The sequence below is a fragment of the Musa acuminata genome, chromosome BXJ3-11 (genome assembly GCF_036884655.1).
Source record: "Musa acuminata AAA Group cultivar baxijiao chromosome BXJ3-11, Cavendish_Baxijiao_AAA, whole genome shotgun sequence".
Taxonomy (NCBI): domain Eukaryota; kingdom Viridiplantae; phylum Streptophyta; class Magnoliopsida; order Zingiberales; family Musaceae; genus Musa; species Musa acuminata.
Window position 1 is genome coordinate 26667200 of NC_088359.1, and position 16719 is coordinate 26683918.

The following is a 16719-nucleotide window of genomic DNA, read 5'->3' on the forward strand; positions in this document are numbered from 1 at the left end:
CATCCTATGTTATCTATCTAGTTGGTTGAAATTCCCCACGGTGGTAAGAAACCTGTGTATTTATACTTACCACGTGTTTCACGTTTTCTTTTTGAACTTTTCATATGCTGTCTATATTTTAACTTACTACGAAGGTCACTACTACAATTGTTATCACTCTTTTTTGTTTTTGTTTTTTTTGTTGGTTTAAGTCCCCAAATATTATTCCTTTAGCGGCAAAATATATTGCGTTTGGAAGATCCCAACCGTGCGCTTCGTCTAGACTTGAGCATCGGATTAGTCCATCTCGACCACCTCAAGCTGTTCTCCCCGTCGTGGTGGCTACATGACCTAAAGTCGACTATATTGTCGTAATGGTCACTATGATTATATGGTCGTGACGGTCACCTTTTTAAGATGATTTGACTACATGACCCAAAGTCGACTATATTATCATAATGGTCATAGTTAAGTCTCCCAAGTCCACTGCTTCCTCAACAAAATTACAACCTTAAAAGGTAGTTGTGTAGAAATTCTGATATACATTGTATTTCAGCAAAAACAGATCTTTATTCTAGGAATATTTCCCTCCCTTTGAATATTTTTAATATATATGGCTAACATTTTATATCAAAGAAGAATATCATTCAAAATTATTCTTTATTCATGAAATATCTAGCTAATTTTTTTTGTAGTTTGTTACTTTTAGTGTTTCGATCTCTATATTATTAATCTAATAAATCAAAATACTATTATTAGTATACAGTTAGCAGTATACTGTTAATATACTGTTAACAATATAGTGAAAAGAGTGTGAGAAGACCGAGGCTATTGAGGCAACGACAGTGGTAGCAAGTGACAACCATAGCTGGAGCGGGAGCGAGAGCGACGACAGTAGCGACGAGAGCAATGATTATGGAGAAGCGAGCAGTCGTCGAGCAGCGATTGTGGCAGCGACAGTAGCGGCGAGCAGCGACAGCGGAGAAGAAATCTCGACAGCAAAATCGTGAGTGTTAGGGTTGGGGAAGTCGAGAAAATCGCGAGAGGGAGCCTGATATCGGTGATTTAGTTGGTTCGATTGAACCAACTAAAGCACCGGAGACCAACCAAGCCTAGAAATATGGTTTGATCGCCTGGTTTAACCCAGGCGCTTGCCCGAAGCGCCCGGTGCCTGGGATCGGACGAGCGCCCAAGCGACGCCTCTTTGAAGCGCGCCGCCTGGAAATGAAGCTAGGCGCTCGGGCCTCGTCTCGCCTCGCCTCGTCCGAGCGCCAATTGTAATCACTGCTGAGTATTACCAAAAAAAGAGCTAGAGTATGAACTTCACCGGCTACGAGTATAGATTAGGGATTTTGGCAAGTGATCATGGAGTAAAAACATCCATCCAGGTATGTAAAACTTTCCTTACCTCCATCTCCATTTTTCAAAGAGATATATCTTGCTAATACAACAGCTGTAGTTTCCTGGTCAAATCCTCCAACTAATTCCTGCACAAGCAGTAAACATTCCAGATAAGCAATCAAGTGTAATCATACTCTTCAGTCATAATAGAGCACAAAACTTGAAAGAAATGTTTAAGCGAGTTACATAAGAACCTGAAAAATATCAAGCCAAGAGCAAAAATAATTAACTAACATTAACATATAAATGTCTATATTGGGAACTCGTTCATATCTAACATACATGTTTCACAGAGCAAAGGAGAAAATAGGAAACAAAATTTGCAAGACAGGAAAGTGAAAAAATCCAACAAAAATTCATAGAAATGACTAAAAATAAATAGACGAAAGAAATGTGAGAAGTGATGATCCTAGCCCTAGGAAAATATTAGATCAGTCAACTTAGAGAAATAAATCAAATACCATATGAAGCTATAATTAAGAAACCGTAACAGCCCAGACAGGCTTAAGATTCATTAAATCGAATTGCATTCTTATTTAGAAAAAATTGTTATTCAGACGGCAAGGCTAACACATATGAAGTCCCAAAAATGACTTGAATGGAAAGTCAGACCAAATTTCCAAGGCAGTTTAATTCCAACCATGACCTCAAACTCAATGCACAACATAAATCAAACGCCACATTATGCGACAAACTCCTTGTCTGCGATAAATTATGTTGCTCACTCTGATTTCATTTTACATGGAGGAGAAATTCAACAGAAAAGAACAAATTAGTACCTTATTTGATCTAATACACTCAGATTCTAACCAAAACATATATCTCATGAGAACAAAATGCAAAGGAATTTACTTGGAACATAATCCTGAAGAGATAAGCATACCAAGTGGGCAGAGATAAAGAAGAATCAAAATTTGCTTGTAGGAAGTGCATCAAACCTACCCCAAAGACCTATATTACTTGAGTTAATTTTCTAAAACATTGGCTACAGACCAAGAATTTAATGTTTAATGCTTCCTAGACACAAAATGTAACCCATCCAAGTTGTGAAGTTAGATATCATAACTATCCCAAGCCCAAGCAAACTTGATTGTATGTAATGACAACAATAAAACAACCATGTCTCGTTTGTTTCCAGCATATCTGTCCAGATTCTGCAACGCTCTCGAAATTTATATGCACAATAGTTGGGTCCACTTTATACACCAAGGAATAATGCACATTGCAAACATAATACCTCTTTCATAATATTGGTAGCACTTGAAAGTAGATTGCTCCATTTTGTCAATCATATTTCTCAATTCTGACAAAAGGAAGACCTGATTCATGTTTCTCCCTATTACTTATCTAGCATCTGTAATCCAGGTCATATGCGAAGCATGCATTAAATACATCAGTCTTACTCCTAGCATTAAGATTTTTCTATTTCTCAATCTCTTGACACAAGTATCTCATATCCAGGTTCCACAATCAGAAAATGCAGGAAAAAAGTTACATCAGTGCCTGAAAAGCACTTGTACCATAGTCTAGCATCAGTTGCTAGGTGTCATATTGTTACAAAATCTTGCCCATAATGATCAATTGATGTAAACTCCAACATATATATATATATATATATATATATATATATATATATATATTCCATAACTAACCTCTGTGTTAGAACCATCCACCCATGCCCTAGTAATTGTTGTAACCCGTAGCCTCATCTGACCTTCAGGATTTTGATAACTGCAAGTAACCATCACATTGGTACTTAGTAAGATCTGCATTTCAACAAGAATGAAAGAAATATTAAAGAAGATAACACCATACTTTGTTAAGAATTGTATATACAGCTGTGGATTTGGTATTCCAGGTTGGCTTGACCGTTCACTAGGTGAAATATCAAAGAACACAGTCAAACAAGTACTTCTATCAAGACCACACATCTTCCATGAAGTTGTATTTCCTTGTCCTACAATGGTGTCAGCACAAAGAGCCCCCTTCTGCAAGTATCCAATAAGTCAGCACTGCATTTATTAGAACAGAAGAAGAATTAAAATATGCATCTCGTGTCAGAATAACTCGACAAAATTTTAGTCTCTAAACAGGTCAACCTTCTCCATAGATGTACATGGTCCGATAATTCCCTGAATTTTGACGTCCTTCGAGCAATTAATCTCAAGAGTGCCAATGGGATGAAAAATAAGGATCACAAATTTAGTACAAAACTGTATTTGTTAAATATAGTTAAGACTTAAGTGTATAGGAGTATAACAGAATTAGTAAAATATTCTACCAAATGTAGCAAAATAGCAAATTCTCCTTTGTCTCAACTCAAAGAATTTGGTCTGTTTATAATGATATTACCTTGATTTATAAAAAGGTAAAAGGAAATGATACATGGCAATGAGAAGTGTGTTAGGAACAGGGTGGTTAATGGAACGGATGCCCCATAGATCAGATCAAGTATATATGGTTAACTAGCTTTTCCTAAGGAAAAGCATAAGAACGAATGACTTCTCACAATCTGATTAAAACAAAAGGAGCAACACTCAGACTCAAAAATAGAAGAACCTTCCAAGGATGAAACCAAACTAAACGATGCATATATGATGGAGCTTTATGAGTAATATAGAAGAAGGGAGTTATGGAGTTCACACTAAGTTCAAACTAAAGTTTCCTCTAACTTCCAGCAGGTCTATCAACAATACATAATGGAAGTAGAAATAAATGAATCAAATATGTCATGTCTTCACCATATTCTGAGGAGTTGTCACCTCTTTTTGGATTATAAGGTACTTTTTAGCAGTTTCTTTAAAAATAATTTCTAACTTTTCAGTATCTACAGGCTATTAGGTCCATCACAGCTTCCCCATCAATGGTACAGTCACATGAATCAAATTTCTGTACTAACAAATAAGTGAAGAATGATAATGTGATGTATAATGCAAGGGAAGGATGCAACCAACTTACTTAAAAGAAAGGCCTAGAGACTGCTCTCCATCCTCAAAAATTCGCTTAAAAGAATCTTTGAAACCGGATGTCCAAAACTTTCAGCGAGCACAACTAGTCCACCAGTTCTTTCGACTGCAACTTTCATCTCCGCAACGGTGGTGTGCTGTAGGACAAATAATACTGTACTAGTATTATTCTGAACATTGCACCGTTTTTTTTTTCTTTTTTGCACTGACAAAAAAGAAACGGTGCAATGTTCTTTTATTCTTGTTCATATTGACAAAAAAGAAACGGTGTTTTTGTCACTGACAAAAAAGAACATTGTTAATACTGTGCAATGTTCTTTTTTGTCAGTGACAAAAACATCGTTTCTTTTTTGTCAATATGAACAAGAATAAAAGAACATTGCACCGTTTCTTTTTTGCACTGACAAAAAAGAACATTGTTAATACTGTGCAATGTTCTTTTTTGTCAGTGACAAAAACACCGTTTCTTTTTTGTCAATATGAACAAGAATAAAAGAACATTGCACCGTTTCTTTTTTGTCAGTGCAAAAAAGAAAAAAAAGACTGATGAACAAGAATAAAAGTTACAATATATATATATATATATATATATATATATATATATATATATATATATATATATATATATATATATATATGTTGGAGTTTACATCAATTGATCATTATGGGCAAGATTTTGTAACAATATGACACCTAGCAACTGATGCTAGACTATGGTACAAGTGCTTTTCAGGCACTGATGTAACTTTTTTCCTGCATTTTCTGATTGTGGAACCTGGATATGAGATACTTGTGTCAAGAGATTGAGAAATAGAAAAATCTTAATGCTAGGAGTAAGACTGATGTATTTAATGCATGCTTCGCATATGACCTGGATTACAGATGCTAGATAAGTAATAGGGAGAAACATGAATCAGGTCTTCCTTTTGTCAGAATTGAGAAATATGATTGACAAAATGGAGAAATCTACTTTCAAGTGCTACCAATATTATGAAAGAGGTATTATGTTTGCAATGTGCATTATTCCTTGGTGTATAAAGTGGACCCAACTATTGTGCATATAAATTTCGAGAGCGTTGCAGAATCTGGACAGATATGCTAGAAACAAACGAGACATGGTTGTTTTATTGTTGTCATTACATACAATCAAGTTTGCTTGGGCTTGGGATAGTTATGATATCTAACTTCACAACTTGGATGGGTTACATTTTGTGTCTAGGAAGCATTAAACATTAAATTCTTGGTCTGTAGCCAATGTTTTAGAAAATTAACTGAAGTAATATAGGTCTTTGGGGTAGGTTTGATGCACTTCCTACAAGCAAATTTTGATTCTTCTTTATCTCTGCCCACTTGGTATGCTTATCTCTTCAGGATTATGTTCCAAGTAAATTCCTTTGCATTTTGTTTTTTGATAAAACGTTTGTCATGAGATATAAGTTTTGGTTAGAATCTGAGTGTATTAGATCAAATAAGGTACTAATTTGTTCTTTTCTGTTGAATTTCTCCTCCATGTAAAATGAAATCAGAGTGAGCAACATAATTTATCGCAGACAAGGAGTTTGTCGCATAATGTGGTGTTTGATTTCATGTTGTGCATTGAGTTTGAGGTCATGGTTGGAATTAAACTGCCTTGGAAATTTGGTCTGACTTTCCATTCAAGTCATTTTTGGGACTTCATATGTGTTAGCCTTGCCGTCTGAATAACAATTTTTTCTAAATAAGAATGCAATTCGATTTAATGAATCTTAAGCCTGTCTGGGCTGTTACGGTTTCTTAATTATAGCTTCATATAGTATTTGATTTATTTCTCTAAGTTGACTGATCTAATATTTTCCTAGGGCTAGGATCATCACTTCTCACATTTCTTTCGTCTATTTATTTTTAGTCATTTCTATGAATTTTTGTTGGATTTTTTCACTTTCCTGTCTTGCAAATTTTGTTTCCTATTTTCTCCCTTGCTCTGTGAAACATGTATGTTAGATATGAACGAGTTCCCAATATAGACATTTATATGTTAATGTTAGTTAATTATTTTTGCTCTTGGCTTGATTTTTTTCAGGTTCTTATGTAACTCGCTTAAACATTTCTTTCAAGTTTTGTGCTCTATTATGATTGAAGAGTATGATTACACTTGATTGCTTATCTGGAATGTTTACTGCTTGTGCAGGAATTAGTTGGAGGATTTGACCAGGAAACTACAGCTGTTGTATTAGCAAGATATATCTCTTTGAAAATGGAGATGGAGGTAAGGAAAGTTTTACATACCTGGATGGATGTTTTTACTCCATGATCACTTGCCAAAATCCCTAATCTATACTCGTAGCCGGTGAAGTTCATACTCTAGCTCTTTTTTTGGTAATACTCAGCAGTGATTACAATAGGCGCTCGGACAAGGCGAGGCGAGGCGAGGCCCGAGTGCCTCGCTTCATTTCCAGGCGACGCGCTTCAAAGAGGCGTCGCTTGGGCGCTCGTCTGATCCCAGGCACCGGGCGCTTCGGGCAAGAGCCTGGGTTAAACCAGGCGATCGAACCATATTTCTAGGCTTGGTTGGTCTCCGGTGCTTTAGTTGGTTCAATCGAACCAACTAAATCACCGATATCAGGCTCCCTCTCGCGATTTTCTCGACTTCCCCAACCCTAACACTCACGATTTTGCTGTCGAGATTTCTTCTCCGCTGTCGCTGCTCGCCGCTACTGTCGCTGCCACAATCGCTGCTCGCCGACTGCTCGCTTCTCCATAATCATTGCTCTCGTCGCTACTGTCGTCGCTCTCGCTCCCGCTCCAGCTATGGTTGTCGCTTGCTACCACTGTCGTTGCCTCAACAGCCTCGGTCTTCTCACACTCTTTTCACTATATTGTTAACAGTATATTAACAGTATACTGCTAACTGTATACTAATAATAGTATTTTGATTTATTAGATTAATAATATAGAGATCGAAACACTAAAAGTAACAAACTACAAAAAAATTAGCTAGATATTTCATGAATAAAGAATAATTTTGAATGATATTCTTCTTTGATATAAAATGTTAGCCATATATATTAAAAATATTCAAAGGGAGGGAAATATTCCTAGAATAAAGATCTGTTTTTGCTGAAATACAATGTATATCAGAATTTCTACACAACTACCTTTTAAGGTTGTAATTTTGTTGAGGAAGCAGTGGACTTGGGAGACTTAACTATGACCATTATGATAATATAGTCGACTTTGGGTCATGTAGTCAAATCATCTTAAAAAGGTGACCGTCACGACCATATAATCATAGTGACCATTACGACAATATAGTCGACTTTAGGTCATGTAGCCACCATGACGGGGAGAACAGCTTGAGGTGGTCGAGATGGACCAATCCGATGCTCAAGTCTAGACGAAGCGCACGGTTGGGATCTTCCAAACGCAATATATTTTGCCGCTAAAGGAATAATATTTGGGGACTTAAACCAACAAAAAAAACAAAAACAAAAAAGAGTGATAACAATTGTAGTAGTGACCTTCATAGTAAGTTAAAATATAGACAGCATATGAAAAGTTCAAAAAGAAAACGTGAAACACGTGGTAAGTATAAATACACAGGTTTCTTACCACCGTGGGGCATTTCAACCAACTAGATAGATAACATAGGATGAGGGGTGTTTTGAATCAAACAATTTACATGTCAGCACCCTTGAAGGACAAAAGCAGAGGAGACTCCTCTGTCGGATCCATTCTGTCCATCATCAGGATATTCCAATCTGATGAAACCCATTCTGACATGGGACATTTTTTTATCAACATTTCTGGTTTCTCCTCCAAGTATGGCACGATATGCTTTTTCATGTCACTTTGGGAGATTCTGAGATGATTTCCTTTGACACTGATAAATTTGACTCGCCCAGCATCATCCAAAGTTTTTAGACCAATCCAGTCTTCAGTGTAGAGGGTAGTCTGAAAAAGTCATTTATTTATATAAGTATTATAAAGGTATTAAAGGTATTTATATAAGTCATCATGAATCGTGATCATCATCATCTAAGCCTTTTTTCAATTAACATGAGATTTAGGAAACAATCCTATAGAAGAAAGAATAAAATAGAAGAAACAATCCTATGCATGAGATACTTAATTTTCAGAGAACACTGGGTTCATCAGAATCAGAGACCCATTGAAGATAAAATGAACAAACATTTCTATTAATGTGGCACAATAACAATTTATATAAACATGATACTAGACTCTGGTGCAAGTCTGATGTGGAACAATGTCAATTCTTATTCTTGACTCTATATCAGATTTTTGCCTGGTACCAAGCTGCTACTTATTGGCCTCAGGTGATCTTATCAATTTCCATCTACATGCATGGATCTCTTGAATGGCTTATTCGGTGAGGTAACATCTACAAGGTTTATCATCGGTGATATATTCTAACCATGAATCTGCATTTCAACCACAAACCTACTACCCATTTGTTCTGCAGCCTAGACCTGGATGAACTCTGCTAGGTTCATTTACAACTGAATTGACTACTATAATCCTCAACTTAATAGAGATCAGAAGAAGCAGACAGAAATGAGCTTAATGTCCTATGTAACACTGCAGTTGCTAATGTAGAAACTGCTGTAGGAATTTCTTTATGGTTGCATGCAAACAAGTTTGCACCCAATAATCATCAAGTCTGGTGCAGAGTTACTTAGACAAAGACAAAGCTTACATATATCCACCATGTCATACATAATTAGACAAAGACACCAACTGCTGGCCCACGCTTAGACATATGTAAAAAAACATTAAAAGGTATTCCTCACCTGTTGTGGAGGCAAAATTGGGTTAAAGGCACCATCTGGATAATATCCAAACCAAGATGTCTCCGGAGGAATCAGAACTGTATCATGCTCGAACTGTCCAGCAAGTAGAAATCATAAATAAAAAATAGTAGTCCCATCTTGCAGGATAAGATGTAAATAAAGAAAAAAATTGTAATGCCAAAAGTAGTAAATATTTCATCTGTACTATCCCAAATGATCCTAGCGGTTCATCTCTGTCACTAACCAGAAACACAGACCTTCAAGAAAATTGAGAAATGAAACAGAAGCTTTGTGAACTGACCATTATAAGAATCAGATTTTCTAAGCTACTGAACCTTTCTTTGTAGGTAGAATTTCTTTCACTGGGAAGTTCATTGTTAAGCTTTGGCAGAAACCTGCATCCTTCCAAATACTCAGGAATGTCCTAGAAAGACAAAAATTGTGAGCAGTATAACTTGAATCCATAATCAAGTAAATTCAACACTTAATGTGGAGAAAAACTCAAAAAGGTGTGGAAGTTAAGTTGATTTGGTTCGATCAAACCAGAATCAATGAACGAACCTATTTAGATTAGATTTGATTCTATTTCAATTTGCCTCAGGCGAGCGTCGGGACCGCTTGATGCCTGGGCCACGCCCAATTGAAGGTGCCCGCTTGGACCCTACCAAGACCACTTACTAGGTGCTTGGGCGTCGCCTCACCTCGCTTGGGCACCTAGGTGAGCACCTGGTGATTTTACAATTTGGAAATGCCTCAGTAATAGGTTGAGACATGCTCTAAACATTTGATTTTACAAAGACTTGCTCTAAACATTGGTACATCAAAATTTGACCTGCCTTGAAAACTAATATAGATGGATAAATGTCTTACATATTTTGCACGACATTAATAGAAAATTTTGTCAATGGTACTACAAGGTCCTAATAAGTACTGAAGTATCCAACTTCCAACAAGGACACAACACACAACAAACAAACCTGAAACGTTCACACATCATAGTCACTGGAACTGTCCTAGTGTAATGTTCACAGCGTACTAAAATGACACATCTCATTATTACACAAATAGACTGACTACTTGTAACTTGATTTTGAAAACAAAAAATGACTTATTAGGTATAAAAAGTTAAAAACAATGAAGACAACAAACAAATCAAACCTGATCAAGTGCTGAAGCAAAAAGGTCCAAAACATGGCCCTGGCTAACCAGCTGCTTGGCAAGATTATCATAAAATTTAACAGCTTTGTGGAAATATGGAGCAGCATCTTTATCAAGATCTTTATGTGAACGAACTGGCTCTGATTGATCGTTTGACACAATCTGCAAATCATATCTACTGTAAGCCACAATGCTCGAAAATAAGATGAATAAGAGAGCTAGGTATTAAATTAAAATGGAAAATAAGTTCTGTTGGCCCTAAGATAGCATGTCCAACCATTTACTTAAAAGTCACACCAGGGACATTCTTACAGCATATGAGACTATGAGTTATGTCAATCATAGTTCACTGAATAAAGCAATGAATTACCATGTACATGTGAGACCCGGATAAACAAATTGAAAATATCATAATTGAGAACTCACCTTAAAGAGCTACCTACCACCATGGACCCTAGGAACTAGATTCGCTAGTTGATAAATCAGATATCAAAAAGCATATGGACCTAACAGCACTGACTAATTGAAAGCCATTCAGATAGAAGTCAGAACCAATTGCAGAAGTGGCAATTGTTTTCCAGACAAATGTAAGATGCATTGCTGCTCAGCGACCCTACACTACAACAAGTAGGTCAATCCCAACTATTTCTATCAGACCTACAAACCCCAAAGACTCCAGTTGTTATCCAATTTAAAAATGAGAAATTCTTGAATCCAGCATCAAGGAAACAAGAGGGGGAAGAAGAATATTTTACCAGTCCAGGGCCAACGGTACAAGGCCCACCAACCAAAGCTATGATTCGGGCTCCGGTACCACCAGTACATGCTCCTAGTAAGCCAGCCGCGACACTGAGGGCAACCCCCGTGCACCGCAAATCACGATTCCCCGGTTCCACTGGCCACTGATTCCTCTGCAACTCATCTAGCAACTGGGATGAAACAAAATCAAAAGAAACCACATATAAATTATTAGTACCAATTAAATTATTGTGGTCACAGAGATGGAAGAACTCACAGAATTGAGAGTATATTCACAGTCGGACGCGGGAAGTAGGAATCTATTGACGGACGTCCAAGGATGCAACCCATTTCCCTGGGGTCCCTTGAGATACCCTGGCGCTCCAGCAACGGCACCATGGCGAACACCAGCTACCGAAAGTCCGAACTGGTCCAAGATCTGCTCTCTTGAGATCTCCTTGGTTCCCCTAAACACGTAGATCTTCGACATATCCGCGAAGCCCAGCTCGTGGAGGTGGACCTGGGTGCCGAAAGTAATAAGCCCAACGAGGGCATGGTCCGGTAGGAGATCGATGGCACGGCGCATGGCGGACTGGACGTAGCCGAGCTCCTCCTCGATGAGGCAGGTATCAAGGACGAAGAGGAAGACGGGAAGCGGCGGAGGCGCGGCGGCATCGAGAGGGGGGGGGGGCGCGTACTCCACGGTGGTGCACTCGGGGTACAGCTCACCGGGGACGTTGGTCTCGCTGATGCCAGCGTAGTGAGGGGAGAAGTGGTTGCTGGAGAGGCAGATCCAGATCTTGTTAGCAAAGTCGACGCGGGCGAAGGGGTTTAGCACGGCGGCGCAGGGCAGCAAAGTTTCCTTCTTCTTGTGTTGTCTTTAGTATTTTATGCAGTTGAGAGATTAATCTACTGCTTTCAGTGGTGAGCTTTTAATGGCCAAAAATTTATCTGCGCTTTTGCTTGGAAATTCAAATATTTCAAAGGATAGTTTGTATAATGATGCATTTTATTAGTGACAAAGCATATGTATTTCATGATAACAAAAGATGCGTGACAAAGCATATCAGAGGCTGTTCATGTTGTAAATGATATAATTTACACTGCCTTACCGTAGAAAATAATATTATCGTTTTGCTAGTATCAAGATCTATAATCTTTCTTGGTGAGAGAGTCGCAATCATCGCAAATGAATTCAACAAAGCTTCAAGATAAACAGATTCAAGTGTAAAAAGCAGATTAACAATGCTTCTAACTACTTATCTTCACATGGCTCCTCGGTGGTATCTGATGCATTCTTGGTTTGCACACGTTCTTCCTCAGGTATCACAGACCAGTTGGGAGACTGCACCGCTCTTAACCACTTGAAGTCATCCTCCACATTGGCCCAATTCCCCGTTTCCTCCTCCAGCCCGGAGTCTCTCAGCTCCTCCTCGATCCCTTCGTAGAACAACAAGTTTCCTGTCTTGAAAATGACAGGAAAACAACGTCAAGGCCGGGGAAGGGGCATATACTTTGTAGCGTAAATGCTGCATACTTCGATTAGGGCCGTTCTTAACATAGCGAAAGATAGAACGGGTGGTATCCGAGGCGAGATTTGGGTTCGCAAATAGACCCAATCGTTGAGTTAGATTTGGGTTCGTGTAAATGTAATAAGGGTTGCAATTAGGTGAAATTGACTTGGGTCAGGTCAGACCGCAGAAGCAACCGATGAGAGTGGATGTAAAGACCAAATAATTAAATGAGGATATAAGTGATAGTAAGTGTATGTTTGGATAATGAAATGTGTATTAAGTAAGGTCCAATGCATATTTCAAATATGAATTGATGTTTCATACACTTGTTAACATTTACAAATGAAATTTGTGTAATAACCTACTTAAGATATTGTGGTGTGTTATTGTTGTTGTATTTATAATTTTAATAAAACAATTTAATTATTATTTTATTTTCTTAAAAATGTATTATTCTTCCCTCTATGTTGGGTTTATACCATCTGATATCACATTAATCCTTTTGGCATTATTGTTTGACAGTAAAAGCATATCAAAAAAATTAAATATTTAAATTAAGCATATCAAAAATTAAGTTGGAATTGGAAGAGACCACAAAGATGAAAAAGAGTTGTGTGGCATTGAAAGAAAAGCATAAGAAAGAAGGAAATAGGAGAAGACTAAGAAGTAAAGGCAAAGCTCTAGAAGGAGTTATAAGTGGGTAGGGAGGCGAGCGACATAGATTGATGCGAAGGGTGATAGAGAAACGTTCAAATTATCATTTCAACTATTGATTTTATGATGTTCAAATTATCATTTCAACTATTGATTTTATGATGTCAATCCAACATGTGATGTCACCTACTATCTTTCATCATAATAATTGACTTTAATAAAATATGATCATTTATTTTATTTTTAAAATTATAAAAATCTTAATATAATTTTTTTAAATATAAACATAACTATTCCAATAGGAACTACTACGAGTCTACTATTTTTTTATTTGGATCTATACCCTTATATATATATATATATATATATGTGTATATATATATATATGTGTGTATATATATATATATGTGTGTATATATATATATATGTGTATATATATATATATGTATACATATGTATATATATATATATGTATACATATGTATATATATACATATATACATATGTATATATATACATATATACATATGTATATATATACATATATACATATGTATATATATACATATATACATATGTATATATATATTTATATACATGTATATATACATGTATATTATATATATATACATATATATATATATATATATATATACATATATATATATATATATATATACATATATATATATATATATACATATATATATATACATAGATCTGCGTTCCAACACAACCATTTCTTTTCGCTACACAAAGTCCACACTGGTAGTATAAAGTGCCCACTTTGTCCAATATCAAAACAAAAGATAAAAAGTGCACTAGAGCATTCCAAGAAAAATTACATAAAATTCAAATAATGTAAATTTGGTTGTTAATTTTCTCACATAATTCTAACCAAGAGATATTCCCAACTACATTTCATAAATTTGTTTAAGAGACTGATTTCATATGTGAGTATTAATTAAGGTTTGCTTCATGATCGAATATTTGGAAGGTATGTATCGATTGATGAGAGGATAGTGCGTGGTGTGTTAGATGTCGACATGTGGACACCTGCTTCACATCACCGTCGTGCCTAATAGGTCTCCACATGAGGTTAGACGTGCCACGACCCTTCGATAAGCTTGATAGTATAAATAGAGCTTCCTCACCACCGTTGCAGGCAAGGCTACGAAAGGCCAACCGGTTGAAGCAATGCTCGCAGAAAAGGGACATCCACGTAGATGGATGATCACATCCGATTCTCATGATGATCGCCACACACGTGGATGGACGACATTAAAGACTTCACGGTGCATCCCCCCTGTGAGCCTCCGGCAGATGCATGAATAATCTTTAATTATGATTCGGATGGTGACTCGTTCGACAATAGATTAGCAATTTTATATTAAATCTTAATCGTCACAAGTTTAGGATACCGATCGCATTAGAAAAATGTGATTGGTCGAGCATTCTATGGAATAGAAAAAAGAATGTTTTATAGGGGGAGGAGGCACAGGATCGATTATTTCGAGAGAAATGATGGGAAAAAGAATTAAGTCTCCAATTTCTAATCACCAACTCAAGTTTTTTTTTTTTTTTTTGTTCTTTTGTGAAATAATCCATCATCGAGGAACAGAAGAAAATGATGCATAAATTTAGAAAAAGCCATCACACTTGTTTTCTCCTTTTTATTTTTTAAAAATTTAAATAATAATTTATTCTGCATTCTGAATGTAAACGCCGGATATGAAACCTTATTTCGAATTCATAACTATTAGGACTCTAGCTAGAAGAGTTTGAATCTGTTGGGACTCTAGCTAGAAGAGTCATAATCTGTTGGGATTATAGTTTGTTGGGAAATCGTGAGGAGTCGACATCTCATGCGTAGCGAAAAATAAAACAAGACCAGATTAGCTAGAGTCATAATCTGTTGGGATTATAGTTTGTTGGGAAATCGTGAGGAGTCGACATCTCATGCGTAGCGAAAAACAAAACAAGACCAGATTTCCCATAGTTACGTACTTGGCCGTTGTGCGAGGTGCGCGAAAAAATTGCTGATCCGAAAAATCACATGTATCATGTCAGAAGCGTTACCTGAGGAGATCGTGACGCAGCGACGATGCTCCTTAGATCACCGCGGGATCTTTCTCTCCCCATGCACCACGAGGCTGCCGGAGCCAAGGAGGAGGAGAGGAGACTGAGGAGAATAGGAGGGGCGTCCTCCTATCTATATAGGTGCTAGAAGCATATCCTTAACGGATCCTGTTTACACTGAATTTTTATCTCGTTCACATTGAATCTTTATCCAATCTTCCAATCGGATCTCATCCATAGGATCCAAAATAAGGACTTCGCAACGTCTACTTAATATGTGTGATCGTCTAGGCCCGATACCGAACTGGCCATGAGTCGTTTCCGTCAGAACTCCTTCTGATATAGTGAATTATTGCTAATAATTCACTCGACTCATCAACTATCGATGTACTAGGCCACTATGCCATAGTCCCTAGACGATACAAGAAGATATAATCCTTCGAACATGTATATCCTTAGTTACCATGTATCTATAGTCTCTTATTCATCTAATCTCAGAGACCGTATATTGGGCATGGTAAAATCAGGCCCATACGAAATCTTGTCCGAGTCTCGCTCTAATCGGATTCTCCCGAAGAACTCCTCTCTCAATCCGAACGACCCTGGTCAGAAATTTTACCTGAGCGAGCACATGCGAGATATTCCTCTCACGAACAGTGAGCGAAATGACGAGCAACACCTTCCCTGTTATCCGAAAGCCCCATCCAAGCTGAAAGCCTTTTAACTGTAAATAATTCCAAGAAACAAAATAGTGTCAAAAGAATGGAATAAACAGAGTTCTCGGAAAGATTACAGCTCAACTTCGTACTGCCAGTTTCTCCAGATGCATGTATGTCGACTGTAACTCTACCAAATCGAACCAGATTATGCACCACCGGAAAATATGAATTCCAAGTTGTCACAGATAAAGTTCTAAACAGGATGTTTGATGTAATACTTATGTATGTCCGTGTCTTCCTGTTTGTTCATGCTTTCCACAGCATGTAGAGAGATGACCGAAGGCTTAATAGTTCTATTTTAGTTGGGTTTGGTGGCCGTTTTAGGCTTGTAAATAAAGGATGTGTCATGTGAATGTTAAATCTCGTATTTTGATGATGAAACCACTTGATATGTGTTTATGATTTAATCTACGTTTTGAGTGACGCAGGATGCTTCGATCAGGATGAGACAATTAAAGCAGGAAAATCATGTTGTGCCGGAGGAACATGTCAAAAGATTGGACATCCGGCCGGTGGATCGGTCGATGTATCGACAGAAGACTTCGGGCCGTGGATTCGGGCATCGGGCCAAGAAGACCGGGTATTGCACCAAGGATATCGGAGTTGCGGAGTCAACTGGCCGATTGGGCAATAGGCCGCAAGAGAGGATGATGCGTCGAAGAATCGGACGAAGCGTCGTAAGACCAATGACATGCCGGACAACTTGATTATTGCTTTGTATTAA

General features: G+C 37.4%; 2 protein-coding genes across 2 annotated transcripts; both read right to left on the bottom strand.

Moving 5' to 3' along the window:
- Positions 1 to 1307: 1307 nt before the first annotated feature.
- LOC103971616 (protein transport protein SEC23 B-like) lies at positions 1308 to 6683 on the bottom strand. The gene is made up of 5 exons (XM_065174408.1): positions 6612 to 6683; positions 3480 to 3593; positions 3196 to 3368; positions 3033 to 3111; positions 1308 to 1466 (listed from the first exon to the last, which is right to left on the bottom strand). The coding sequence occupies exons 1-5, from the start codon at positions 6681 to 6683 to the stop codon at positions 1323 to 1325; spliced, it is 582 nt and encodes a 193-aa protein (XP_065030480.1). The 3' UTR covers positions 1308 to 1322.
- A 1138-nt stretch (positions 6684 to 7821) lies between these two features.
- On the bottom strand, positions 7822 to 16105 carry LOC135652999 (protein transport protein SEC23 F-like). Its single transcript, XM_065174409.1, has 9 exons — positions 16085 to 16105; positions 15896 to 16000; positions 12289 to 12494; positions 11307 to 11907; positions 11047 to 11220; positions 10292 to 10453; positions 9435 to 9557; positions 9134 to 9226; positions 7822 to 8276 (listed from the first exon to the last, which is right to left on the bottom strand). Exons 1-9 carry the CDS (start codon positions 16103 to 16105, stop codon positions 8001 to 8003), a joined length of 1761 nt encoding a protein of 586 aa, XP_065030481.1. The 3' UTR covers positions 7822 to 8000.
- Positions 16106 to 16719: the final 614 nt, after the last annotated feature.

Excerpts from the sequence above, each read along its gene's own strand:
- LOC135652999 (XM_065174409.1), bottom strand. The coding sequence starts at position 16,105 with ATGCATCTGGAGAAACTGGCA. Across the intron at positions 11,908-12,288 it reads GAGGAGCCATGTGAAGATAA|ACAACACAAGAAGAAGGAAA; the intron begins GTAGTTAGAAGC and ends AAAATACTAAAG. Across the intron at positions 10,454-11,046 it reads GTACCGTTGGCCCTGGACTG|ATTGTGTCAAACGATCAATC; the intron begins GTAAAATATTCT and ends TATGATTTGCAG.
- LOC103971616 (XM_065174408.1), bottom strand. The coding sequence starts at position 6,683 with ATGAACTTCACCGGCTACGAGTATAGATTAGGGATTTTGGCAAGTGAT. Across the intron at positions 3,594-6,611 it reads GAGTAAAAACATCCATCCAG|TTTTGTACTAAATTTGTGAT; the intron begins GTATGTAAAACT and ends TAACAAATACAG. Across the intron at positions 1,467-3,032 it reads TGGATGGTTCTAACACAGAG|GAATTAGTTGGAGGATTTGA; the intron begins GTTAGTTATGGA and ends CTGCTTGTGCAG.